The sequence below is a fragment of the Dendropsophus ebraccatus genome, chromosome 4 (assembly GCF_027789765.1).
Source record: "Dendropsophus ebraccatus isolate aDenEbr1 chromosome 4, aDenEbr1.pat, whole genome shotgun sequence".
NCBI lineage: Eukaryota > Metazoa > Chordata > Amphibia > Anura > Hylidae > Dendropsophus > Dendropsophus ebraccatus.
The window spans coordinates 79732735-79759942 of NC_091457.1; the positions used below are offsets into that span (position 1 = coordinate 79732735).

At 42.8% G+C, this 27208-nt stretch overlaps 1 protein-coding gene across 3 annotated transcripts in view; it reads left to right on the forward strand.

Annotated features, from left to right (window-relative positions):
- Positions 1 to 22222, forward strand: part of ZFHX3 (zinc finger homeobox 3) — a 73617-nt gene extending 51395 nt beyond the window's left edge. For all 3 annotated transcript variants that reach the window (XM_069966121.1, XM_069966123.1, XM_069966122.1), the window contains exons 5-10: positions 7837 to 7944; positions 8156 to 8280; positions 8389 to 8589; positions 11234 to 11339; positions 11484 to 16913; positions 19321 to 22222. In XM_069966121.1, the coding sequence (XP_069822222.1) occupies positions 7837 to 7944; positions 8156 to 8280; positions 8389 to 8589; positions 11234 to 11339; positions 11484 to 16913; positions 19321 to 20825 (7475 nt within the window). In that variant the 3' untranslated portion in view covers positions 20826 to 22222. The remainder of the gene's footprint in view (positions 1 to 7836; positions 7945 to 8155; positions 8281 to 8388; positions 8590 to 11233; positions 11340 to 11483; positions 16914 to 19320) is intronic.
- Positions 22223 to 27208: the final 4986 nt, after the last annotated feature.

The following is a 27208-nucleotide window of genomic DNA, read 5'->3' on the forward strand; positions in this document are numbered from 1 at the left end:
TCCAAGGGTGGACCAAAGTATTTCATATCTAGACAAGGTCACTTGCATTCATAGTGAACTATTGGGTATCATACAACAAAATGGCTGCCTTGTCTGTGTGCATATGAAGGCTACTTTTTAATTAGTCTCTGTGACTTGCAAGCTCCTTAAGTCTGGAAGAATGCAGAATCTCTTCATGTACAAGTGGGACAGTTCATTCACCCTCCTCCTTCCCCTCACATGTTCTCTCCCCTGCCCCCCACCCCAGTCACTCATTTCGTCTCCCTGCGCAAATTGAAAACGACTAACCTTGTCATATTTAGTGCACTGCTCACAGCCGCTGCCTTCCAGGGCTAATCAGGCACAAACATATTCGCAAAGTTGCTAAGCTCTGAGCTGTCTTCTAAGCATTAAAGTGTCCTGTCTGCCTGGGAGGTCACTCCTATCTTGGCTGTGCCGCTCATGTACGGCCAGTAATATTGATTGATTAATGTATAAAAAGCACCAAATCCATTTGCTTCTATGAAACGGAGCAAAGTGCATTCACTCGCTTGGAATTTTCACCTCATCCTTTTGTTTGAAGGACGTGTATGTTCCGATATTAATATGCCAACAGGATTTTTTTTTTTATCTATTTTTGTGTTTACTCTCAGTTGTTCATTTTTTTTTGTGGCTTTGAAAACCGGTCTCCTCTTGGGTTTAGGGTTTTCTTTTTTGCTAAAAATGATGCTATTATAGAATTTCTCAGGGATTGTAGCTTGTTTGACTAAAGCCCCTATCACACAAGCCGATTGTGAGGAGCAAGCGAGCGTCGACCTGTAAGATCAGTGCCCACTTGCTCCCCATTCCCCGCTCGCTGCCGGTGCTACTACACGCAGTAACAGTGAGCAGGTAAAAGTGAGCAGGTAAAAGTGAGGGGGCTGCAGAAAGCTGCGGGAGGGGCTTCCCAACCATCTTTAGATCACCCAGGGAGTCCATAGGAGATAGCAGCGGTCTTCTGCCACTGCTCCACATTACAATCGTTCAAATATCTTTCAACATGTTGAAAGACAAGGATCAGCAGACATTGTACATGTTGGCTGATTGTTGTCTTTTAGCAGGAGCTATTACACCAACTGATTATCAGCTGTAACTGCCGATAATCGCTTGGTGGTAATAATAGTGCCTTTACCAAGCCCCCTTGGCCAGTTTACCAATGTTAGTGGTCTTGTCTATGCACAACGTGACATATGATGTCTGTGGTTTTACATAAAGGCTATAGTCGGTAGTTACCTTTTGTGTAGTTGCTCTGCTAGCATATGTTGAGAGGGTGGTGAATCTATTTCGGTTATCTAGCGTCTAGGCAACACCTTTAAGCTATGTTCACACACCGTCAAAATGACAGTTGTTTTTATTGTACAGCAGACATTTAACAGCAAATAACAGCTGTTATTTCCAAATAAATCATGGCCACCTAGTAAAAATGGCTGTCATTTTGATAGTGTGTGAATATAGCCTTAAGAACCTATTACACGAAGCGATTATCTGATGTATTTGGCCGATTATCAGCCATGACAGCCGATAATTGCTTTGTGTAATAAGAGGCAATGATCAGCCGACATGCATGTTGAAAGACTAACGACCTTAATAGTAACTATCTGCTGCTGTCGCCCCTTGTAATAGGAGTGGCGGAAGCAGACCGCCACTATCTCCTATGGGTTTCCCGGACGATCTAAAGATCATCTGGGGAGCCCCCCCACACTTACCCGCTTACTGTCGGCACGTGTAATAGCGCCGGCAGCGAGCTGGGAACACGAGGAGCAAGTAAGCGCTGACCTGACAGGTCGGTGCTCACTTGCTCCTGGAGAGCGCCCTGTGTAATAGGGGCTTAAAAGAGTTGAAGGCTATGTTATCCACAATGTCTGTCTTTGTTTTTGACATCCTAATGTATATCGTTCTGTGACCTCTTCACCCTTGTAAATCCAGATTTGAGGTATATTACCAATTAGTTGACTTTGAGGGCACAAGTCAACGCATTAATGACAGTCTTATAAATATGAAAAGTTTTTTTTTAGCACACCCATATGGTGAGATCTTTTGCCACGTTTTCCGGATGACACAGTATGGAGCAGAAAAGTGAATTTTCTCCTAAAGCCTTAAGTGGGGAAGCCATGCTAATTGTAAATCAATGCATCTTAAAATGTGCCATTGATCTGCAGTTAGAACTTAGAAGAGAAACTGTAATTACTGCCTGATTCAAGGGCTTTTTATTCTTGGGTTCCAAGCTAAATAAATAGAGATGGCTGAAGGAGCTGCTGACTTCTTTATTAAAGTGGCAAACTTTGATTTTATATTGTTTGTTTTTTATATTAGATATTTTTTCTCATACATTTTCTGGAATTTTTAATGTATTTATTGTTGGTCACTGCTTGCCATTTGCCCAGATAACTAACCTCACTATGTTCATTCTTCGCCCCAGTACACAGAAATATTATACGGGGTAAAATCTACATGTGGTTTGAGATTCTTTAACAGGGCACCACCTGCATGGAACTCTACTGGCATTCCCTGGCACAGGCCTTTTTTGGGCACATAGTACTATTGTCATGCCAGGGAGCCTGCTGGGAGTTCTGCTTGTCCCGCACACATTTTAATGTTTTGCCCTGTCACAGTCTCCTAACAAGCTTGGAACAAGTGGCAGCTGCTGGCTAGAAATTGATTTAATTAATTGCTATGCCAATAAGCCAGCTCGTTACGCCTGCCATTGGGTAGGAGAATGGCTAACAAGTCCACTGATCAATGGAGCCAATAGAGACTGTACTCATTAATGAGCAGAGCACTAATTACTGTTATCCGGTGACCAATTAGGCTTAGTGCCTCGTATGCTGGTGTGCGCACTTACCGTTTAGCGTACAGTAGAGAAGCAGCAGCGGCGGACAGCTAGTGGACTGAAAACAAGGGCACTGTGTCCTTGAAAGGGTCACTTCTCAGAGTACAGGCAGGGATGCACTGCACAGGCTGCTCCATTCAATATGAAACATAGTATATGTGTCTTGTCGATATCGTATGAGGGTTTTCACATTAAAACTATTTTGTAACTAACATGAATAGAACAAGCCTGTAAATATAAGGGTATGTACACTTTTTGAGTCAAATTTCACTGCAAAATATGCAGTGATTCACACACAATTGCTGCAAATTTGGTGTGGATTTGGTCTCATCTAGGGTCTCATCCTACTTACCAGCGCTATTACACGTGTTGGTAGTGAGCGGGTCGGAGCCGGAGGGGCTGCCCGGATGATCGCTAGGTCGTCGGGGCAACCCATAGTAGATAGCACCAATAGCAACCCATAGTCGCTATCTTAGTTGTTGAAAGACAATGACAGACAATGATCCTCTAACATCGTTGTCTGCTATTACACAAGATGATTATCGGCCGTGAAGGCCAATATCGTCCAAATACAGCCAATAATAGTTTTTTGTAATAGGGCCTTAAAGGTCCTTTAACACTAAAAGATCCTCAGAAAGATTGGCACTCGTATGCAGTGTCTTTTCACGGCACAACAAATCAAGCATCCAGTGCGCAAGAATGATCTCTATCATTCATACGCCCATTTAAATATATTGCTATCGGCCATACATCCCGTTTGACACAGTGATACACTTTGAAGCTGCACATAAAGATGAGATTAGTGACTGAGCAAGCGTTTTCCGACTCCTCTGCTGATCGCTGACACATTTACACTGGCCGCATATCGCCAAATGAGCATTTCTAGCGCATCTCCTTGCTGATAATGGGCCCATGTAAAAGGGCCCTAAGAAAATACTTAGTGTGTAAGTTTTTATCAAGTTGTTAAAAATTACTTTTAGCTGTTTCTTTCTTAATGCTTTTGCGAAAGCAGAGTGACAATAAAAAGGTTGCCGTTACAGCTCTCACGTGGTGACGTGGGGCCTCCACATTTCGTCTACGGACTGATTTATCTTGTGTTTTTAGAATGTGGTGTGGGCACAGTATAGCAGCTGTTTACATGCAGTTATGACTAAGTAGATCTGCTTTTGTGTCTTGTCTATCAGACAGCAGTGTGGGTGGCCGGTGGATACCAAGTTATGCAGGTTGATGGCTGAAGATGATGGAACATATAAGCTTTTATGGAATTAGAGTGTATTGAGGCTCAGGACTGGGATTTGTGGTAAGGTGAATAGTATTCACTGAGGTCTCAGCAGAGTCCCCTGGAATCTGCTACTTCTCAACTTGTCTGCTCCTTCCCGTATTGACCTGGTCAGACCCCTTGTGAGCTCCCTAATTGAAAATTAATACAAGATCAATGAAGAAGGCGATTTGCATATTGATTATACACAGCACTGAATGCACCATATGTGTGGCAGATTGATCGAGTGTCTGAAACAACTCAAAGAAGCAAGACTTCTCACAGTCAGGGTTGTGTGGGTATGAAAGGTGCAGAGGATTCTCTCAGCCATGTATCCTCCCATAGGTATTGCAAACATAAATAACAGCTACTCTTCTATTTTTATTTCTACATTTGAATTATTTTCAGCTCCTAGATCAGATTGTGTGTGTGTGTGTGTGTGTGTGTGTGTGTGTGTGTGTGTATTTTTTTTTCTTAACTTACAGAACTAAAGGATTGTTTGTGAATTGTTTACAGGTTGGTCTACACAATCCTATATACGAGGAAGCTGTTTTACAACAGTACATTTCTTTATCCTATCCTCCACAATCTGTAGTCTCCAACCTGTAGATTGGAAATAGTTGAGCAACATGCACTAAAATTTTTCTAAATCCCTTTCTATTCAGTTGCTAGACTTCTATGCCATTGGGCCTCATGCTGGCTACTGAAGCAGGATACTCTGTCTCCTAAAGCTGGTGGTACACTTTAAAGGGTGTTATATCTTTTCGTAATAGTCCAGATATGGTGTTAATAGCTGTTTTACAGTACTTTGCAGGATTTCCATTATATAAAAATACCATTTTCATCATGTATCCTTCCAAGTGTTCATGTTGGTTCTGCTGCTAATATTTGCTTTCGGGGAAAGGAGCTCTGAGAAAAATCAATCTTCTTCCCCCACTGGCATCTAACAACATAGTCCATTCTTACTTTCCTTGCAGATAGTTATCCAGGGTAGTGAGGGTATATTCTTTGTGACATCCACAGACTGCCCTTCCTTATAGCCACCATACACTTTCAATAACTGACGGCCGAACGATAGTCCCTGTGCTCTCTTTGGGGAGGGGTAAGTCACAGCGAGAGTGTATTTGCTGTGGCTTATCTCTCTCTGAACAAAGTAGTCGGCCATGATTTTCCATTACAGCAGACCCCTATTACCACCAACATCATCTGTCATTGGTGGTTCTAAATGGCCCCATACACGCTAGACTGACAGCTGAATCCGCCGTGACCAGCGAGGCATCATACTATGTAGAATTTTTTTTTTTTTTTTTTTAAAGTCATAACTTGTCACTGGTCCAGAAAAGCCAGTACCTTACACCACCTTCTAGCCCTGCATTCTGTGTTTGGTATGGTGTTCTACCCCACACCTCCAGTGTACATCATCCAAAAAGAGTCAAAGGCTCTGGCAAAACATACATATATAATTTTATTTCTTTTATCATTTCTGTCTTGACTAAGGCTTATACTGCCGAAATGCTGGTTTTCTGGATTATAGCAGCTGCTATAGGGCCCAGGGCATCAGGGGGCCCAGCAGGGCCTGCCTCCCAGTTTAAAAGTTCTGGAGCTCTACCACTCAATGTACTCCTGCCTGTCATCCCAGTAATAGAATCTATACAGTAACCTGGATAACCACCAGCTTACCATATAGAGACTGTGATTATGACAGGCAGGAAGGTGTAGAAATACTCAGACCCTGACCACCAGAACAAGTAGGGAGAAAAGTGCGCTAAATCTCTTCTCTCCCTCCTCTGTGCCACGTGACCAAAACAGACTCCAGTGTGAGTCTCTGCTGCTCTGTTCCTCCCCGCCTGTTCTAGTTATCAGTTCTAGTTAGGCCCCTGGCTAAATCTGTCTTAGGCCCAGTTCACAGAGTTAAATCCGCGGAGTTTCATGGCGGAACTCTCTGATGCGGGTTCCCGCCTGCCTCAGTGTGATACTGATTCTCTATTGGAGGGATCTCGTTCCTCCGCTCTCCGTGGATGTCCACTCAAAGAAGTGGAGGCATGTGAGCCCTCCCATAGAGAAACAGTTTCACACTGAGGCAGGCTGGATTCTCCGCCACGGAAATCCACCGATTTTACTCTCTGCAAACTGGCCCTTAAAGTTTAATAATTTAGTAATATTATTGGTAGTAATATTACCTGTAAAGCCTTATTCATGGTACCTTTTATATTATCGAACTATGCTGAAAATCTTCAGCCCTGTGTTGTGCTACTGTGATGCAATATCATTGATGCTATGTATATTTTTGTAGAGGTTCTTGACACATTACGTGACTTAGTTTTAACATTGGCATGGCAGTCGCTATTGTGAGATCTATTTATAAAGCCTTTATTGACACGTGCTGGCATACATGTATTGATTTTGTACACGTGTTATTATGTGGATGGTTTTGTAATGATGTCGGGTGGTTTTCTTTGCCCCCTCCCCCACAGGAGGGGCCTCTCTAGTGCATGTCTGCCATTGTCCCACTGACATTGAAATTACATTTCTCATGGTGATTTGAACACGGGTATGTTTGGGGGAGTGAGAGATTCATTCTCGCCATGACAGGACATAATAGCTTCACGCTCTGCTAGGAGCTGCCATACAAAATTTGCCTCTGTTTACGATGAGCCATTTTTTATACAAGGTCTATGAGCAGAAAGACCTATTCACCATGAAAGGAAGAGGAAAAATCTTAAATATGCAAAATTAGTTATGTATATCTAACAAATGCACTCGCCTGCATGTAAGTTTACAGCTCATGCAGTGTGGACAGTTGTTTCAGATTACAATATCATCATGTATATAATGTATAGAAAATATTGGCTTGTGGAATTCAGCTGCAGCATTTATACACATACTAAGGGCAGGTGCTGGACATAAAGCAGTGTGTGTTTGTTTTATTATTTTAGAATTTTTGTTTAGTTTTTTCTTTTTTTATGTCTTAATACTCATTGCTGTGGAAGCTCACTCCTTCTGGAGCCTGTTTTTTTTTTTTATTATTTTTTTTTTATATATTCCTTATTTAGACCTGTGAAGAAATGCATTCTGCAGCAAGGATGAACATGGTGTTTCCTCTACATCAGACATTATGACCTAGGAAGTCATTTAGTCTCTCCCAAGCTCTCGTTCTCTGCCTCCCTATGCTAAGGATGACACCTCTAGCCCATATGAGGAACTGCATTGTGGCAGCCGTCAGAGTAGCTGAGCAATCACAGGAACACTACAATAAAGAAGGCACTTTTCTGTTAATTTGCAGCTCTGCTGTGCTCTCCTCTAAAGCCTCTGAAAAGAACCATCACTATCCATCGTGCCTTTCTACTTCAGAAATGAATCTCGTTTCTTTTTGGGCTTGACAGCGCTTGTTAAGAACAATGTCGACTCAAAATTGCTTTCCAGGCTGAGCTTTGCAATAAAGTATTCTGCGTTATGGAAATGCAACATCTCATCAGATCATGCAGTATATTAAGTATTGAGATACAGGACATTGCTACTGTTTATAGTAAAATAGTGAGAGCATAAGGAACGATCCTGAGGGCACATTTGTTTTCCTACGCACATTTGTTTTAACATACAACTAAAGACTGAACCCCCCCCCCCCTTTTTTTTCTCTTTTCCAATACATGCATATATTTTTTTAAAGGTTTGCTATTAGTTCATAGGTCTGCTACCTCAAATTTTATTTTCGATATCTATTGCTTTGCAGATGATCCTACAGAGGATGCAGAGGGCTCTTTTGAAGCTGCTGCTGACCCAGAGGAACCCCAAAAAGACCAAGAGCCTGAAGGAGCCACAGAGAGTAACAAGGGTGCAGGTAAAGGAGCTGTTATACTTCTTTTCAGTGCATACATATACAGGGGTCCATGAAGTCATGATTGAATATAGTTTTTCTCAATAACAAAGACATTTAGACATTAGATTATCTGAATTTATGAAAAAGCAGGTAGGTCAGGTACTTTTTTTTTTTTTTTGTGTTTTTTTTTTTTTTTTTTAAATCTAACTGTCTCTTAATTTTTTCATTTTAGTATCTTCTGTTTCCCCTGAGAAGGATCTTCCAGATTCTGTACCTGCCAAGCTTTCATCAGTCACCAGCACTGAACCTCCTTTGGCCAAGCGACTTAAGTGTGCCGAAGAGAAGAAAAATGAGCAGGTAGTGTCTACCATCACGGCTCCTGTTTCCCATGAGCTCATTTGTATCTACAGTAGGTTATCCACATTTGTTTCCCTGCTCTTATACTAACTGTCTGCATCCTCTCAGCTCTACCAGTGTCCATACTGCAAGTACAGCAATTCAGATATGAACCGACTGAGAGTCCATGCAATGACCCAGCACTCTGTACAGCCAATGCTGCGGTGTCCCCTCTGCCAGGATATGCTAAACAACAAGATCCATCTGCAGCTGCACCTCACCCATTTGCACAGTGTTGCTCCTGACTGTGTGGACAAACTTATAGTCACGGTAAGTGGCACGCTAATGTGCTCAAAACACTACAGAGGCAAGGTGTAGCATCTTAAAGAAATCTTAAAGGGGAATTTTTAAGTGAGTGAATAAGAACTCAACGTATGAAGGAGAGGATGTCCCGAGTCATTGATAATGGTTACGGAATTGCTATGCGCATGTGCTTCTTGTATTCACGTAATGTCCCTAATAATAACTCAGACAGCTCTCTGCAACCTGCCCTGTGTCAAGTCTGTTACCATGGCAACCATGGCTTTGATTCTGCTCCATATCCTGCATTACTGTTTTTGTGCGCTCTGAGCATAGCAAATGGTCACCTCACTTCACTGACCATATGCAGTATACTACCTACACTCCCAAATGCTGCCATACATTGTCATAGCTTTGCTGACCGCATCATCCAGCCCTTTCCTTGCCCTCTTATTTAACCATGCTGTCTCTCGCTTGCCTTTCGGCCTCTCGCCACCTTCCTCTGTAGCGTTTTGTCTCCGCTGTCGTTTGCACACAATTGCTAGGACCTTAAGTGGAAGCCGCTCGGCTCATGTTTGCCAATTAGATGGTGTAAATGCAAAGTGACCTTAATATCCTCCCCTTGCTAACGAGTTTTTCTCTCCAACCTTTGCACTCTTTGTAATGGAAATATGCAGTCTGTCTGCAAGTGGGATTTGCATGTTGGACCTTGCTGACAGTCAGAGGGCTTTTTTTTTTTTCTCCGTTCCTGACCTCTTTCCTCTTTTCTTTGTCTGTGTCCTTAGCTCTCCCCCTCACTGTCAACTGCTTTTCTCAATCTATCCTCCACACGCTGCCCCCCCTCCCCCCCCCCCCCCCCTCTTCTCTACTTCATCGCAGTATGCAAAAAAAAAAAAAAAAAAAAAGGTTACAGGGCAAGCCTGAAAGTCCAGCTTACACCTCTTAGACCCCAGCATGGTGTAAACAGCCTCTGAAAATGTGTCCATGTTCTGTCAGCTGGGCCTCCTCACACAATTAGCATGTAATTATCCTGTGTGATGGGCAGCCAATGGAGAGCCAGCTGACACGTTGCATCGCTGACCCGCAAGTCAGAGATCAGTGGGCACACAGAGCTGTGCAGTGTGCTTCTTAATGATGCAATTTACATATCTGGCCAAGCAGCTGTGTATTGCAGAAGCCTTGCTGTGTGATATGCAGGACATTATTTACACTGGTCACTGTGTCCTGTCAGTGCTGAAGAACTACTCTGGCACTGATTAGCTTGGTTACAGGTGGGTAGTTATGTACACTAGACACTTTTGTGGACCCACAATCCTGCCTAAGTTTAGATTCATTCCTCAGTTGACTATAGGTTATTAGATGCATTGTTTGCCAGTTGTGTAATATCAGCTGATATGTGACGCTGGAGGCGTTTTACGAGATGAGGCACAGAAAAGGTAGCAGGCACATTAGACCTCTCAAAACCTGCCAGAATTCCAATCAGGAAAGATGATTAAAGTAGAGAGCAGACAACGTCTCCCGCTCACCTCCTCGTCTGCCGTCATTCACACTTGATTGACTTCAACCTTTCAAGTACAGAAGTCTTTCTCTTATTATTCAAGGCCAGGCAAGGTTTTCTAATTAAAGTGTATGAAAACAATTATAGAGCTGTCTTGTGGAGCTGGAATTCTCCGAGACTCTGCATACAGCTTTGCTCTCGCCGGGTGTGGGGATTTAGCGGACACATATTCCTCCCCTTGCCTTTAAATGAGAATATGTCCGTGCTTGTGATCCTGCTTGCCTCTTCCTGTAATGTCCTCACAGAGAGAGAAGATCAGACAAGAAGGCTTTGTTTCCCCTTGTTTGATTATGTCATTGCACAAAACATGTTAAAATGGTGTGTGCAATATTAATTAAGAATAGTAAGAGATGCATTTCACAGCACACATTCTAGCATGCCAGTGGCAGAAGCTTTTTTTCTTTTTTATTATGTGCACATTGCCATATGTAAATAATAATTAATGACAAATAACATTAAATCATATTAAAATGTGTATTCTTAATTTCCTCTGTTGCAGAGACTAGAAAACAACTTGTTCAGTTGCATGCTGACATGTGACATATTTTCCTGTTTGCTTGCCATCTACTCTGTCATCACATTTGAACATGTTTTTGAGAAGTTTTGTCTGTGGGTTTTGGAGTCTGTTATATTTACCTCATTGTGTTGATGCTTCTTTTTCTATTGATAACTGATCCTTCAAAAATCTCTTGTCTTGACAATGACCAACCCCCTCTCCCCCACCCATGTGTATCTCTCAGTTTAAGGAAACAGGCTGCTCCTTTCACTCAGGAACATGGCACAGTGGTTTATCTTTAGCAGTCTGAATTAATTAGGGGTGTTAATATGTGCTTGGTAGATTGAGGAGAGAGGAGGGGGGCTTCCAGTGCATCTTTGTAATTGGCTGCCCCACAGCCTGTGACAAAACACTCTTTGTGATCAAAGTCAGGATTCTGCGGAAAGGAAAAAAAATATTAATTAGAAGATTATTCTTTTAGTGTGTTCTGATAATTAGAGCAGGCCACCTCCTGAGCGACAAGGGCTTGTTGAGCAGCTGGGGACTCTCTCAGACATTCTTTGGGGTGAAACATTATGGTTGCCTGGACTCTTGTACTAACATCATCTTTCTCTTTATAGGTAACTTCTCCAGAAATGCTCATGCCAAGCAGTATGTTCTTGCCAGTCAGTTCACCAGAGAGAGAGAAAGCTGCATTAGTCTCTGAAAATACAGAGAGACTCTCAGGTAAGGGCATGTCAACTTCATCTTATTGAAGGGAAAAAAAAACTCTTGAAAAAGAGTTAAAGGAATCCTAAAGAGGGTGGTTATGAGTCAAGCGAACAAACACATGGTTACATAGTCTTGTTTTTCTCTTTCCTTTTTTACTAGAACCTGCTGAAGCAGTGTCTAAGAGTGCAGCTGTTCCTGAAGAGACTGAGCTGACTACAGAACAAAAAGCAACTGCAAGTGACAGTAATTCTGCAAGAGAAGATTCTGGGTTCTTATGTTGGAAGAAAGGATGTAACCAAGTGTTTAAAACCTCTGCTGCTCTTCAAACTCATTTCAACGAAGTTCACAACAAACGCCCTCAATTGCCAGTCTCTGATCGCCACGTTTACAAGTATCGCTGCAACCAGTGCAGCCTAGCTTTCAAGACCATTGAAAAACTTCAATTGCATTCACAGTATCACGTGATTCGTGCTGCCACCATGTGCTGTCTTTGCCAGAGAAGCTTCCGCACATTCCAAGCTCTTAAGAAGCATCTGGAAACCAGCCATCTGGAGCTGAGCGAGTCCGACATTCAGCAGCTGTACAGCGGGCTTTTAGTAAATGGAGACATTACAAATGTGGGAGATGCTTCAATGGCAGATGATCAGAGCATGCTGGTAGATGATGAAAAGGAGGATGAGAGTGATCTTGAAGATAAGCAAAGTCCCACAGGGAGTGATTCTGGGTCTTTGCAAGAGGACTCTGGTTCTGAACCCAAACGAGCGCTTCCTTTCCGTAAGGGCCCAAATTTTACAATGGAGAAGTTTTTGGATCCATCCCGACCTTATAAGTGTACAGTATGCAAAGAGTCTTTCACCCAGAAGAACATTCTGCTTGTCCATTACAATTCTGTGTCTCATCTGCATAAACTTAAAAGAGCCTTGCAAGAATCGACATCTGGGCAGCCTGAGCCGACGAGTAGCCCAGATAACAAACCATTTAAGTGTAACACCTGTAATGTTGCATACAGTCAGAGTTCCACTCTCGAAATTCATATGAGGTCTGTTTTGCACCAAACAAAGGCCCGAGCAGCAAAACTAGAAGCAGCAAGCAGTAGTAACAGCAGCATTAGTGCCAACAGTACATCTTCAACATCTACAACAACCTCAAACCCTGTCAGTAGCATTGTCACCACCATTTCAACATGTACAACCACAGTTACACCTGCTGTGAGCTCTAGTTTGACGAACCAAGCATCTACTGAACCAGTAGTCAATCCTTGCTCTACTGGCCTAATTACAGCCAGCGTTTCTTGCCCTCCTGAACATAAAGATGTTAACCGGAAAAAATTAGCAGACATGATAGCTTCACGGCAGCATCAGCAGCAGCAACAACAAGCCCAAACGTTGGCACAAGCCCAGGCACAGGTTCAAGCCCATTTACAGCAAGAGCTACAACAGCAAGCTGCCATCCTGCAATCCCAACTGTTGAATCCAACTCTACTTCCTCATTTTCCCATGACCACTGAGACTTTGCTTCAACTTCAGCAGCAGCAGCACTTATTGTTTCCTTTTTATATCCCTAGTACAGATTTCCAGTTTAACCCAGAAGTAAGTTTGCCCTTAACTAGTGGCACACTAACTTTGACAGGAAGTAACACTAGCTTGCTGGAAGACCTTAAGACTCCACTACAACTTACACAAACTCATGCTCACCATTCCAATCTCCTCCAACAGCAGCAAAGCCAGATGTGTATGTCTGAGACTCACTCCACACATTTGCAATCATCAGAACAAAAGAACAAATCTGTGAAAGATAATTTGAAGGAACTAAAGAGAGAAAAAGAGTTGTCTGAGAGACCAGATGAAATGGCTGTAGTTAGTGACTCAGTATGTGATTCTTTGAAGTGCAAAGAAAAGAAAGACTTTACTACTGGTTCGTCTTCGGAGACTCTTTTGCTTCCACCTCGTATTGCTTCAGATGCACGAGGGAATGCCACCAAAGCCTTGCTTGAAAATTTTGGGTTTGAACTTGTAATTCAATACAATGAAAACAAACAGAAAGCACAGAAAAAGAATGGGAAGAATGAACAAACTGATTTTTTAGAGAAATTGGAATGCAGTTCATGTGGAAAGCTTTTTTCTAATATACTTATACTAAAAAGCCACCAGGAGCATGTTCACCAACGCTATTTGCCCTTTAAGCAGCTAGAGCAATTTGCAAAGCAATATAGAGACCATTATGAGAAGTTATATCCACTGAGACCCCAAACACCAGAGGCACCCCCTCCGCCCCCACCACCCCCTCCTCCACCACCACCTCCTCCCCCTCCAGCAACTCCACAACCAGCTATCACACCAACTGTCCCTGTCTCTGCTCCTCCTCTTACCCCACCTAGCATTTCACCAGCACAGTCATCGGTGTCATTAGCTAAACTTTCAATGCCAATGGAACTGCCAATCTTTTCACCCCTCATGATGCAAACAATGCCCCTACAGTCAATGCCAGCTCAGCTGCCACCACAGTTGGGGTCAGTAGACACACTTTCTGCAGACTTAGCCCAGCTATATCAGCATCAGCTAAATCCCAGTCTTCTGCAACAGCAAAACAAAAGGCCAAGGACCAGGATCACTGATGACCAACTAAGGGTTCTAAGGCAATATTTTGATATCAATAATTCCCCTAGTGAGGAACAGATTAAAGAAATGGCTGATAAATCTGGGTTGCCCCAAAAAGTGATTAAGCACTGGTTTAGAAATACCCTTTTTAAAGAGCGTCAACGCAACAAAGATTCTCCTTATAATTTTAATAATCCTCCCATTACTAGTTTGGAAGAACTGAAGATTGATTCCAGGCCTCCATCTCCAGAACCTCAAAAGCATGAATACTGGGGAAATAAGAGGTCTTCCAGAACACGCTTTACTGACTACCAGCTTCGTGTTCTCCAAGACTTTTTTGATGCCAATGCTTATCCAAAAGATGATGAATTTGAACAGCTTTCAAACTTACTCAACCTTCCTACTCGTGTTATTGTGGTCTGGTTCCAGAATGCTCGTCAAAAAGCACGAAAGAACTATGAGAATCAAGGAGATGGCAAGGAAGGAGAGAGGCGTGAGCTGACAAATGACAGGTATATTCGTACAAGCAACTTAAACTACCAGTGTAAAAAATGCAGTTTGGTGTTTCAAAGGATTTTTGATCTTATTAAACATCAGAAAAAGTTATGCTATAAAGATGAGGATGAAGACATGCACGATGATAGCCAAAATGAGGATTCTATGGATGCCACTGATTTGCTGACTCCGTCAAGCTCCTCCTGTAGTACTCCAATGCCCTTTCAATCTTTTAGCACTGCAGCTTCAACTTCCACAAACACAAGCTGCACACCTTTCTCCCAAAATTTGATGGACATGGATGAACCTTTAATGTATATTTCAAAATCAGAAGCTATCCATGATGATAAACCAAAGCATTTTGAATTTCCAAGGACACAGCAAAACCAAACTCAAGAAAAGCCACAGCAACCAAAGCAAGAGCCACAGCAGCCTCAGAGCACACAATCTCAACCTCCACAGCAGGATCATTCTGAACAAAAACCTAGTGCAGCACCTCAGAAGCTTCCACCCATTTCATCTCCATCCTCACAGCAACAATCCATGCACTGTTCTCAATCAAGTCCAAACACAGTGCAGATTTCTCATCATCCTATGAAGCCCCTTCATTCATCAACTCCCCAACAGTTGGCCAGTTTGCCACATCAGTTAATTCCATACCAGTGCGATCAGTGCAAGTTGGCTTTCCCTTCATTTGAGCATTGGCAAGAGCATCAGCAACTCCATTTTCTTAGTGCTCAAAATCAGTTTATTCATCCTCAGTTTTTAGATCGACCAATGGATATGTCATTTATGCTTTTTGACCCCAGTAATCCAATTCTAGCTGGACAACTTCTTTCTGGAGGGCTTTCACAAATGCCATCTGGTTCAGCTACTTCTCCATCAACACCATCCTCCACAATGAATTCTCTTAAAAGAAAGCTGGAAGAAAAAGCTAGTGCAAGTCCAGGGGAAAACGATAGTGGCACAGGTGGAGATGAACCTCAAAGGGACAAGAGATTAAGAACCACAATTACACCGGAACAATTGGAGATTTTGTACCAGAAATATTTGCTTGATTCTAATCCTACACGTAAAATGCTGGATCACATTGCCCATGAAGTAGGATTGAAGAAGAGGGTGGTTCAGGTATGGTTTCAAAACACAAGAGCAAGGGAAAGAAAGGGCCAATTTAGAGCTGTTGGCCCAGCACAGGCTCACAGACGTTGTCCATTTTGCAGAGCTTTATTTAAGGCAAAAACTGCACTAGAAGCTCACATACGATCCCGACACTGGCATGAGGCAAAACGAGCCGGTTATAATATGAGTTTGTCAGCAATGCTTCTTGATTGTGATGGAGGAATCCAAATGAAAGCAGATCTTTTTGACAGCCATGCATTTCATAACTTGCCGCATGGCAGCAATGATGGACAATGTATTTCACTTTCCCCAGTGAGCAAATCTATGGATCTTTCTCCTCGTACACTGCTCAGCCCATCATCCATTAAAGTTGAAGGCATGGAAGATTTTGAGAGCCCTTCTATGTCATCTGTCAATTTAGGCTTTGACCAAACTAAGTTAGACAATGATGATTGCTCCTCTGTGAATACCGCTATAACTGACACCACAACAGGAGATGAAGGAAATGCTGACAATGACAGTACAACAGGCATGTTGGCTGACAACAAATCTGCATCTGTAACCAGTGAAGGCTTGCCAAAATCTGCCATGTTTGCAATATCTGAGTATGAGGACCAAATGTCTTCTGGATTGGTCAGCCCTTCTCCAAGCTTGTACAGCAAAGAGTATGAGAATGAAGGTATAATTGATTATAGTGAAACTTCTAGCCTTGCAGATCCTTGTTCTCCTAGCCCAGGTACAAGCGGTTCAGCTGGCAAATCAGGGGACAGTGGAGACCGACCTGGTCAAAAGAGGTTTCGAACACAAATGACAAATCTCCAGCTAAAAGTACTTAAATCCTGTTTCAATGATTATAGAACACCAACCATGCTGGAGTGTGAAGTCCTGGGCAATGATATCGGACTGCCAAAGAGAGTTGTCCAAGTGTGGTTTCAAAATGCCCGAGCAAAAGAAAAAAAGTCCAAACTGAGTATGGCCAAGCACTTCGGAATTAACCAAACAAACTATGAGGGACCCAAAACAGAGTGCACTTTGTGTGGTATTAAATATAGCGCACGTTTATCTGTGCGTGATCATATCTTCTCCCAGCAGCATATTTCCAAGGTTAAGGAAGCTATTGGAAGCCAGTTGGACAAGGAGAAGGAGTACTTTGATCCAGCTACTGTTCGCCAACTAATGGCTCAACAAGAGTTAGATCGAATTAAAAAAGCCAATGAAGTTCTGGGTTTGACTCCACAACAACAGGGTATGTTTGATAACCCATCCCTACAAGCACTCAATCTTCCAACACAATACTCATCTCTTCAAGGTATCCCTCCAGTATTGTTACCTGGTGTCAACAGCCCATCTTTGCCAGGATTTACTCCTGCAAATACAGGTGGGCACAAAATGAGTGCAGTTTTTCATGAAAGTGTTCTGATAATAGGTTAAAAGTCAATAGTCATACTTTGTTTTTGTCAATATTATTTTGGGATTATAGGATTTTAAAGGGAACCATTCACCCCGTGGCCCCCGGCAGAAACTGACATACAGTGACATAAAGGTCAATATACTTACCACATCGCTCCCGGTCCCGTCCCGAATCCCGTTGTTGACACGGAGAAATTGACGATTCTTCTTCTCGCGCCCATTATGGTAATGAGCGCCGCCGGGTCAGAAATCCAGCCTTCTCCCTGCCTCCGACACTTGATTGATGCCAGGTCCTCTTCCTCCTCGTCTTCTTTCTTCTCGGCGAATCCCGCGCAGGCGCCGTGACAGTCGTTTTCGGCGCATGCGCAGTTCACAATTGATGCCCCTCCGCAGCTTCACTGTTTACTGCGCGTGCGCCGATTGGCTCGAACACGTATCCTGTTTACCGCGCAGGCGCAGAAGAGGTGACGAGACCATCGCAGCGGCGCCTGCGCGGGAATTCGTCTGAAGACTGAAGACGTCAATCAAGTTCCAGGAGGCGTGGATGGGCGGCGACGAGAAGAGGACCTCATGAATAAGTTGGACTCGTCCGCCGTTTCCTATGGACGTTGGACTCATCTCAGCTCATTACCATAATGGGCGGGAGAAGAAGAATCGGCGATTTCTCTGTGTCAACAACGGGATCCGGGACGGGACCGGGAGCGATGTGGTAAGTATATTGACCTTTATGTCACTGTATTTTAGTTTCTGCCGGGGGCCACGGGGTGAATCGTTCCCTTTAAAGGATTTTTTTTAGCTAACTTTGTAGAATACCAGCTAAAATACTATCAGTTCTTTTAGTGTAACAATTTTGTAAGTATTCAGCATTGGTTGTACTGGATGCATTGGATAGTTGTTAGTTAAAGTTACTAAATAATTGTATTATATGGAGTCTTTTCATTTTGAATGTGGTCAGTAGAATACAGACCCTTTTACACTAAACTATTATTGGCCGATAACTGCCGTTACAGCCGATAATCGTCTGGTGTAATAGAAGACAACGATCAGCCGACATTAACAATGTTGGCTGATCGTTGCTGTTGTTTGTTGCTGTTTTTCAACATGCTGAAAGACAATCTGCTGTTGTCGTTCCCCGGAACAGGAGCGGCGGCAGCTGCTATCTGCTATGGGCTGCCCACACGATCTAGCGATCACCTGGGCAGCCCCCCCATGTCTCACCTGCTCTCTGCCGACACGTGTAATGGCGGCGGCAGCAAGCGAGGAACGAGGAGCATATTGCCCCTGAATATCGCACTGTGTAATAGGGGCTTAAAGGAAGCCTGCCGGGGTGAAGCCCGCCCGAAACACATACCACCCCCCCGGTCGAGCCCCTTATATTTACCCTTTCCTCAAAGTCCCGGACCCCGTCCCGCCACCGAGAAATCCCCATCGGAAGCTGTGCGCACGCTCACCAGAGATGAGTCCGACGCCCATAGAGAATGACTGCTTCAGTCATTTTCTATGAGCGTCTGACTCCTCTCTGGTGAGCGCACGCATGGCTTCAGACAGGGATTTCTTGGTGGCGGGATGGGGTCCAGGACCGATACTTCGAGAGGGGGATAGGTATAAGGGGCTTCACCAGGGGGTCGGATGGGCTTCATCCCCGCAGCCAGGGTGACAGGTGCTCTTTAAGAAAGTATTACATTCATGACTAGACTACTTGGGAGCCAGGACCTTTTGTATCTTAAGGTATAATTAGGCAACCTTTTCCGGAGATTTGTCTTTATAACTGAGCAATCTAATCTCCTGTATTATCAGTGACTTCCTAGAAAGATAGGCCAGTCTTTATCTAATCTGTTGCTACCTAAAGTGTACCGGTCATGAAGTACACTGACCCAATCGGCTTAAAATCCATTATGCCACTAGAAGTTGACATATCAATGGATACGTGAACTTCAGGTTCTGCCGATCAGGGCAGCGTTTATGACAGTTACATTTTAAGCCCTCTTATGTTTTTAGTTATAAAATTGTGAAGTTTTGTTTTTACCCTGGTATATACCTAACATAAGCTTGTAAGAGCTGTCCAATCTTTATTTTTTTTTTTCATAGGGGAATAGATATGTTAATTACTGGATATGTTTATTGTGTCAAACTCAGGCCCTCCGAAACTACAATTCCCATCATGCTTTAGCTTTGGCTGTCCCGGCATGATGGGAATTGTAGTTCTGTTACATCTGTAGGGCCTGAGTTTGACACATGTGGTTTACATTCTATACTATGAAAGCAGATTACAAATGCAGAGAAATGATTATATATCCTTTTAAATCAAAGCCTACAGTTTTAACATTTTTCTCCAGAAATATTTGGTTGAATAATCTGTTTTTTTTTTCCCCCAGCTTTAAGTTCTCCAAAATCCAATGTGATGGGTGTGTCCAACACCACGGTTCCTTCACCTGGGCTCCCCACTTCTGGGCAACCAAATAAACAGCCTCCCAAATCATTAAGCCCATCAATCCCTTCACAGACTCTCCCAGTACCTGCTCCCCAACCTCAAGAGTTGCATAAAGAAAAAGATGGTGAGAAGTTGAAAGAGAAGGAAAGGGTGAAAGGCAAAGGGGATCCCTCGCCAGTACTAAAAAAAGAGAAAGGGGACAATCCAGCATCCACTTCCAGCTCAATGCCAGGCATGGAGTATGTGGTTGATCCATCCCAGCTGCAGGCTTTGCAAGCAGCCTTGACATCGGATCCATCTGCCTTGCTCACAAGTCAGTTTCTTCCTTACTTTGTTCCTGGCTTTTCTCCCTACTACAGTGCTCAAATTCCAGGGGCATTGCCAGGTGGTTACCTGCAGCCAATGTATGGAATGGAAAGCCTGTTCCCTTATAACCCAGCGATTTCTCAAGCTTTGATGGGGCTTTCACAGAGTTCTTTGCTTCAACAATATCAACAGTACCAGCAAAGTCTACAAGAAGCCCTACAGCAGCAGCAGCGCCAACTCCAAATGCAGCAGCAAAAACAGCAGCATCACCATCACCATCATCAAAGACTGCAGCAGCAACAGCCCAAAGCAAGCCAAACCCCAACACCTTCTATTGTTTCTCCTTCTGACAAAGACCCTGCCAAAGACTCTCCAAAGATGGAACAACAGAATTCTGCAGCCCTTGAGGTATCGCACTCCAACAAGCCCCGAGAACAGCAAGAAGGTGCAGACTGTCTCTTGGACCCACTTATAGTCCCAAAGGTGCAGTACAAGTTGGTCTGCCGGAAGTGTGAGCTGAGCTTCAGCAGTGAGGAGGCGGCTACTAGCCATGTGAAGTCCCTCTGCTACTTTGGCCAATCTGTGGTGAACCTGCAAGAGTTTGTGACATGCGTCCCCACTGGTGACAGTAGCGGCTCCTACCGCTGCTTAGGCTGTGAGGCTACTCTGTGTGGGGGCGATGCTCTGCGTCAACACCTGGAGTCACCCTTGCACAAACACAGAACAATCAAAAGAACAGCAAGTAATGCCAAAGAGCACCCTAGTTTATTACCTCACTCTGCCTGCTTCCCCAATCCTGACACCGCATCTACCTCTCAGTCTGCTGCTGACTCCAAAGCCAGCCTCTCACCCCCTTCCCCTTCTGCTTCTCCCCATGCCTCCACAAAGACATGGTCACACAGTACTCCCAGAAAACCACCTCCTCTCCCCACATTCTCCTCATCCTCAACAGTTACCTCAAGTCCTTGCAGCACCTCAGGGGTTGCGACCTCCTTTCCAACAGACGGTTTCTCTGAGGAATCTGATTCGGACCTCAGCCAAAAGTCTGATAGGGTGGGAAGTCCTGTAAGCGCTCCTGAGAACCCAAGCTGTCATGAGGACGGCTCTCGAACTGCTGTGGGAGTGGGTTCTTTGCGACTGTAGACTTCGGAGTTGGACGATGATAATATAATAATAATAATAATAATAAATATGAATTTTAAATAAAAGATAAATAACAAACCAGTTTCACAAACAAAATACTGCAAATTCCAAAGCTTTTAACCAAAAAGAGGAACCCCTCCCTCCCCAGTATGGATTTTTTCATTCCTGCACCTGACCCACTGCCCTGTTTTCTTCCCTCTACCTAGCATCACATTGGGCTATTACACAGGGAACTGGGCCCAACTCCTTATTTTATTTTTACTTTTTTTATTTTACCCTTTTTAAGGAGATTGGTCACCTAGTGGTGACAGCCCTTCTGTTCATCTAGAATGGCTTTGTTAAGAAGAAACCAATGGAATTGTGTTATTCTCAGGTCAAATGTTCACACCGTGTTCTGACTCTGGTCTTGGAATTTTATATATACATATATATGGATATGGATATATGTGTGTATATATGTATTTATTTTATTTTTATTTCTTTTCTTTGGTTGAGTGATTTTTTTTTAAGTAATTGCTAACTTAACTGGGCAGAAAAAAAAAAAATTCAGGACTGGGTTGAAAAAAAAAAAATGCCTCCCATGGGACAAGAATTGTTTGGTGGCATTCATGCTTTATAATTTCCACATCCGGGAACCACAGCTCAAAAAATATATATATACTTTAAAGAAAAATGAACAGACTTTCTGTATTTCTTGTAGATGAGGCCATTAATTCAAGACAGTTTTCAGACATGGATAAGATCCTTTGTTTATTTTTTTTTTTCCTTGTCCAAATGTGTTTTTCATTTTGACATGTTGTGGGTCACACTATGTCCCACATGCCACATTGTAAACCAACCTGTTAGCTCTTTAACCAAAAGACAACTTCCCCTTTCCTTTTTTTATTATTACTGTTCCTTTTTAATATGTTTTTAAGATCACTTGGCTCTTACCAGCAGCGATCGTTCACTGCTAAAAATAAATTTATTTGAATTTTCTTCCCAGTGGGACACACAGCTCTTCATAGCCTGCATTAGCAGTGCTGTATATAGTGTGTTACAGGCGCTGCCCTTACCCCAGATTAGCTTACTTGCAACACAGCCTGATGTTGGGATTTGGGGAAGAGGGTTTGCTGGTAAAGGTGTAATATTCCCTGTTGTTTGGTGTTTGTAATCTGCACATTTTTCCCAACCCCAGTGTTACCTGTTTACTCTGTTTCATGTCAATAGACAGAGGTCTGTTCTGTTTTAAAGAAAAAAAAAAAAAGAAAAGTGAAAAAAAAGTTAACCATTTGTATGTGTATGTATACATGCGTGTGTGTATATGTATGCATAGATACATTGTCACACACAGACGTGTGCACACACATTTCTTTTTTTGAATGAAAACTGATGCTTTAAATAAAATCCAAAGAGAAGCCTCCCTTGTGTGTTTTGCCCGGAAGGCTTTGTTTGACTTTTCAAGTGTTCGCAAATGTAAAACACATCCAAGGTTTATATACGCATCTGCAACAAACATGGTATGGAATTCTGATAAACTGAACCATACCCCATATATTACAGGCAATATGAGGGTGCAATAGATTGAAAACTTGACAATGCTTAATATTAAAGACCTGCCTACTTCTGCACATGAAATGTGTGTGTAGTTATATAACAAACTTAACAGTAGGTCGCCACCAAAGCTCTGCTTTGAAAAATACTTTCCATGGTTTGGTTTTGGTTGTGTCAGGACTAGAGATGAACACAACTTGAGCAAGTTTACCATTTGTGTTCCATTTGAATACCGGTTTTCGCAGATTTCCTAGTCAATACAAAGTAAATCAAAGTTTGGGTAATAATTGAGATTTTGCATATACCAAAGCTGCTACCAATCCAAAAATAAACTCGGACACTTTGAATGGTATGAATCTTACAATCCAGCAACAGTTATGGAAAGGTAAGAAAATGTAGATCACTATATACTGTAGAAGTTGTTTCTTGGAGAGGCACATGGAGTTCCTTCATATGTGAGAGCTATTGTACTGCGGGTACAGCTATATGGCACTTAATATGTATTACTCTTTATCCTGTCCTAGAAGTAAAGCAGTAGCCAATAGAAAAATGTCTACCTATGAAATTGGAGGCTTATTGTTTGCCCCTTAGATGTCTGAATCCTATACACAGAGGTTGTCCCCAACCACAATATGCTTATAACCATGGATAACATGGTGATGTCACCACCCGACTCCCAGAGCTGTGTGGGCTGTGACTGCTGGAGAGGATGATGGCAGAGGGATGCTCAGTGTCCCTCCAGTGCCCTGTGTCTCTGTGTCCCCCTGCCATCATCCTCTCCAGCAGCCACAGCCGCACAGCTCTGGGAGTCGGGTCGTGACATCACCATTTTATCCAGGAAGTGAAGCCTTGATGCAGTAGTAAGTGCAGGAAAAAAAGCATTTTATAAGCATTTCCCATAATAAGTGTATATTGGTGATTTGTATAACTTTTGGGGGGGGCAATACAATACTTTAATAAAAATTTTCACCAGACTTCTCCTTTAAATGGGGTACCCCAGAGAGTACTTTTAAATACATTCTTTAACCCCTTTTGCGTCAGTAATCCGTATATATACAATCCTACTGCACATACCCCGTGCTGTAGGAATGTGTATATATACGTTCCCTGTACCGACGGGGGCTTTGTGATGAGAGCGAGATTGCTGCAGGGAGTGTGATCCCTCTCTCATCTGTGTCCAGCGGCGGAGGTAATGAGAGTCAGCTGCGATCCAGCAGCCGGCTCTCATTAACCCCTAAACGATGTGATCTACAGCGCTCAGTGACAGATCAAGCATCTGTCACTGAGTGATCGGGACCAATCGCATGTGCCGACAGGCGGGGAAAGCTCCTTACCTCCGTCCTGTCGGATCGTCGATCTTTGTGTAGAGTCTGCACTCAGGCAGGCTCTATACATAGATCGCCGATAACATATGGCATAGCATAGATCAGTATATGCAATCTAATGATTGCATATTTTACAGTAAATAAGTGTAAAAAAAAAGTGTAATAAAGTTTTGAAAAGTATTTAAAAACCCCTTATAAACCCCCTCCCAATAAAAGTTTTAAAGACCCCCTTGCCCATTATAAAAATATAAATAAATAAACATATTACATATCGTAGCGTGCGGAATTGTCCGATCTATTAAAATATAACATTATTGTTCCCGCACGGTGAACGGTGTAAACAGAAACAAAAAAAACGCACCAGGATTGCTGATTTTATTCAATTATATATCACAAAAAAATTAATAAAGGGCAATCAAAATTTTTCTGTTACACCAATATGATATTAATAAAAACTAGAGATCATGGTGCAAAAAATTACACCCCAACCAGCCCTGTAGGTGGAAAAGTAAAAGCGCTATGGCTCTTAGAAGGCGGGGAGGAACATTGCGTTAATTTGACCCAGACTTTTGTGCATCAAAGGGCTCTGTCTTGAAGGGGTTAATAAAGTTATATTAGTTTGTTATATAACTACATTCAAATATCTTTTTTTTTTTTTTATTTATACATTTTTAGAGATGAGCGCGACTTGAGTTAGAGCGTTTGAATACTGGTGGCTGAAGAAGTTTAATGCAGCCCTCGCGGCTCTGTGAAACATGGATACAGCCATAAGATTTCCTCAAGTTGCGCTCATCTCGAATCATTTTACATTGGGTGGTAGCAGTAAAGGGCGGTGGGGCCTCTCTGCTGCCACCAACATTTGTATTGGGAACTGCAGAGCTGTCTAGGCTTTGCTAATCCCAGTGTACTGTATATTGTTCTTAGAGTATACAATACACATGGGAAAGCTGTGTCCCAGTGTCACTCCATGCATGCAGCCTCTGCACAGCAAGCTGTATTTGCTAGCAGAATAAGCAGGGATTAGGGCATAGACAGCACTGTAGATATAGACACATGTCCATGTCACCTCTTAAAGGGAACTAATCAGCATGATTGTCTAATATGTTTCCCATCAGCACAGTATAGATCTGCTGTGCAACTCGCGGAGCATACCAGCCGTGGATGCAACAGTGACTTTGCAAAGGGGAAAAAAATGTTTTACGCAGTGTGAGGGCAAGAGAGGGGCGGGAACTGTCTCTGCCTGTCAGCAGCTCTGTCTGCTCAGCCTGTCAATCATCCCCACAATGCACGATGACAGTCAGAGGGCTGTGACTAGTCACCATCGGCTCCCCACCAAGGTGATTAGTTGCCGCCCATAACCCAGCGTCATGCAGCATCATACACATCTCTTTCCTGCTGCAGCTGGTATGCTTCATGAGCTACACCGTAGATCCATACCATATTAGCACAATCGTTAAATAATATCACTATATAATTGTACATTTATTTAAATGAAGTTTATATTACAAAGTCTGATAAAAAAAAAATTTCATAGAAAGAAACCTTTCTAAAACGAGTGAGCATCCTTTGCCTGGATTAACTGAACATGTATGACCGGTTTGAATGCGAAACGGCGGGGCTGCGGGCACCAGGGAGTTAAAGTACATATTCACAGCGGAATGTCAATCCTGCTGCGAATATGTGCTATCATAGGGGTGAATTGATACCGGATCCGCAGCGGTTCTCGCTTTGAATCCGCAGAAGTGAGATCCGCTGTGGATCCGGTAGGTGTGAAGGCACCCTAACTGAGTTTCTGTGCCAATAAACTACATACACAGTACAAGTGAAAATCACCTGAGGTCACCATATACTTTAGAGAGCACTCTGTTATGGGTATAGGAGTTTGCTGACTTTCTTCCAAATAGGTAGTGATAATGAGAGAAGGATTAATATTCAGCATCCAATCCTCTTGTTCTGCATATATAAGCCATCTTTAAACCAAATGTGGCTGACAGTAGCTTCTTAGGCAGCATTCAAACGTTCCGTCAAGTTGTCTGTGATGATAGACTATTTTATAGCCCAGTGCTTTCTACTGGGCTATTCACACGTTCTGTGTCCGACATGTCACGTTCTATGTCCGACATGTCACGGATGCACAGATCTGACATTTGTATATATCTGTGTAATCTGTGGAAAAACATGGGTGTGATGTAATCAGTGTAATTTAAAAAGCTTTAAACAGATCCTTGAAAACATGGACATGTTTGCAAAACGGATTTTTTTTTTTTTTTACAGATCATGGAGGTAGATGGCATACTGTATCCACAGACCTTGAAAATCACTGAAAGTGTGAAAGGCCATGTTCACACAACGTATGATTTGCATAAATCACAGCCGTTGTTACAATTTGCAACCACGGCCGTGATTTATAAAAAAAAAAATGAATGAATGGAATCCCAGCCGGAGCGTATGCACATAGTATACGCTGCAGCAATAATTCTATCTGGCCGCACGAAAAACTAACATGTTCTGTGCGGCCGCTGTTCAATGAATAGCGGCCGCACAGAACATGTCAGATCACACAATGGAGCGTGCAGTGGTGAATTGGGATGCGGGTGTACACGGATGCTCCTACATCCGAATTCACCAGAAATAAAGATCATCCGGCTGGGATGATCTTCAGTAACACCAGCTGTTCTGTGACCCAGCCGGGTATACGTAGTGTGAACCCGGCCTTTATTCAGAATGTTATTCACAAGTTTAGTTTTCACATTAGGGCTATCCACCGTTAAAAAAACAACATGGCTTTCTTCCAGAGACAACACCACTCTTGTCTCCAGTTAGGGTGGGGTTTTGTTACATTGAAGTGAATGGAGCTTAATTGCAAACCACACCTGAACTAGAGACAAGAGTGGTGTCGTCTCTGTAAGAAAGTGGCCATGTTTTTCCAACGCTGGATGACCCATTTAAAGTAATCCTTATAAAAAAAAGCTATATCCATTATTCACAAATATTAATGTACATTATGCAATGACTGAGGGTCTTTAGAAATGGATATATGTGATGTAAGATACTGACCATGGTGTAAGCTAATCCTCTGGACTTCGATATCCACCTCCTTCCATTTTGAACTGGATGCCTAGTTAAAAAAAAACTGTCCAACAAAGGTAGTGTAGCTACTGTAGAGTTTAGATTTATTGTCTAGCATCATTAGGCAATCTTTATATAATACCTTATTTACTATTGTGCTTTTCTTCTAGTGAGAAAATATGTAAACATTTTGTCCCCGGGCCCCCGTCCTCCCCCCAAAAAAAGCACGTTAACAAAGCAAAAATATTTTAAATGTAGGTTTAGACTTTAGAATGTTTTTTTTTATTGACATTGCTGTAGTCCAAAAAATCTGATTATATAATAACATAGGCCTATAGACTTTAACACCTTTCTGGCAGCAATATGTATATATGTCGGCTAACGTGAAGGGATGAATTGAGCAGGCTCAGGAGCTGAGCCCACTCCATAGACATTAGGGGTTGGTTACTATGTGTG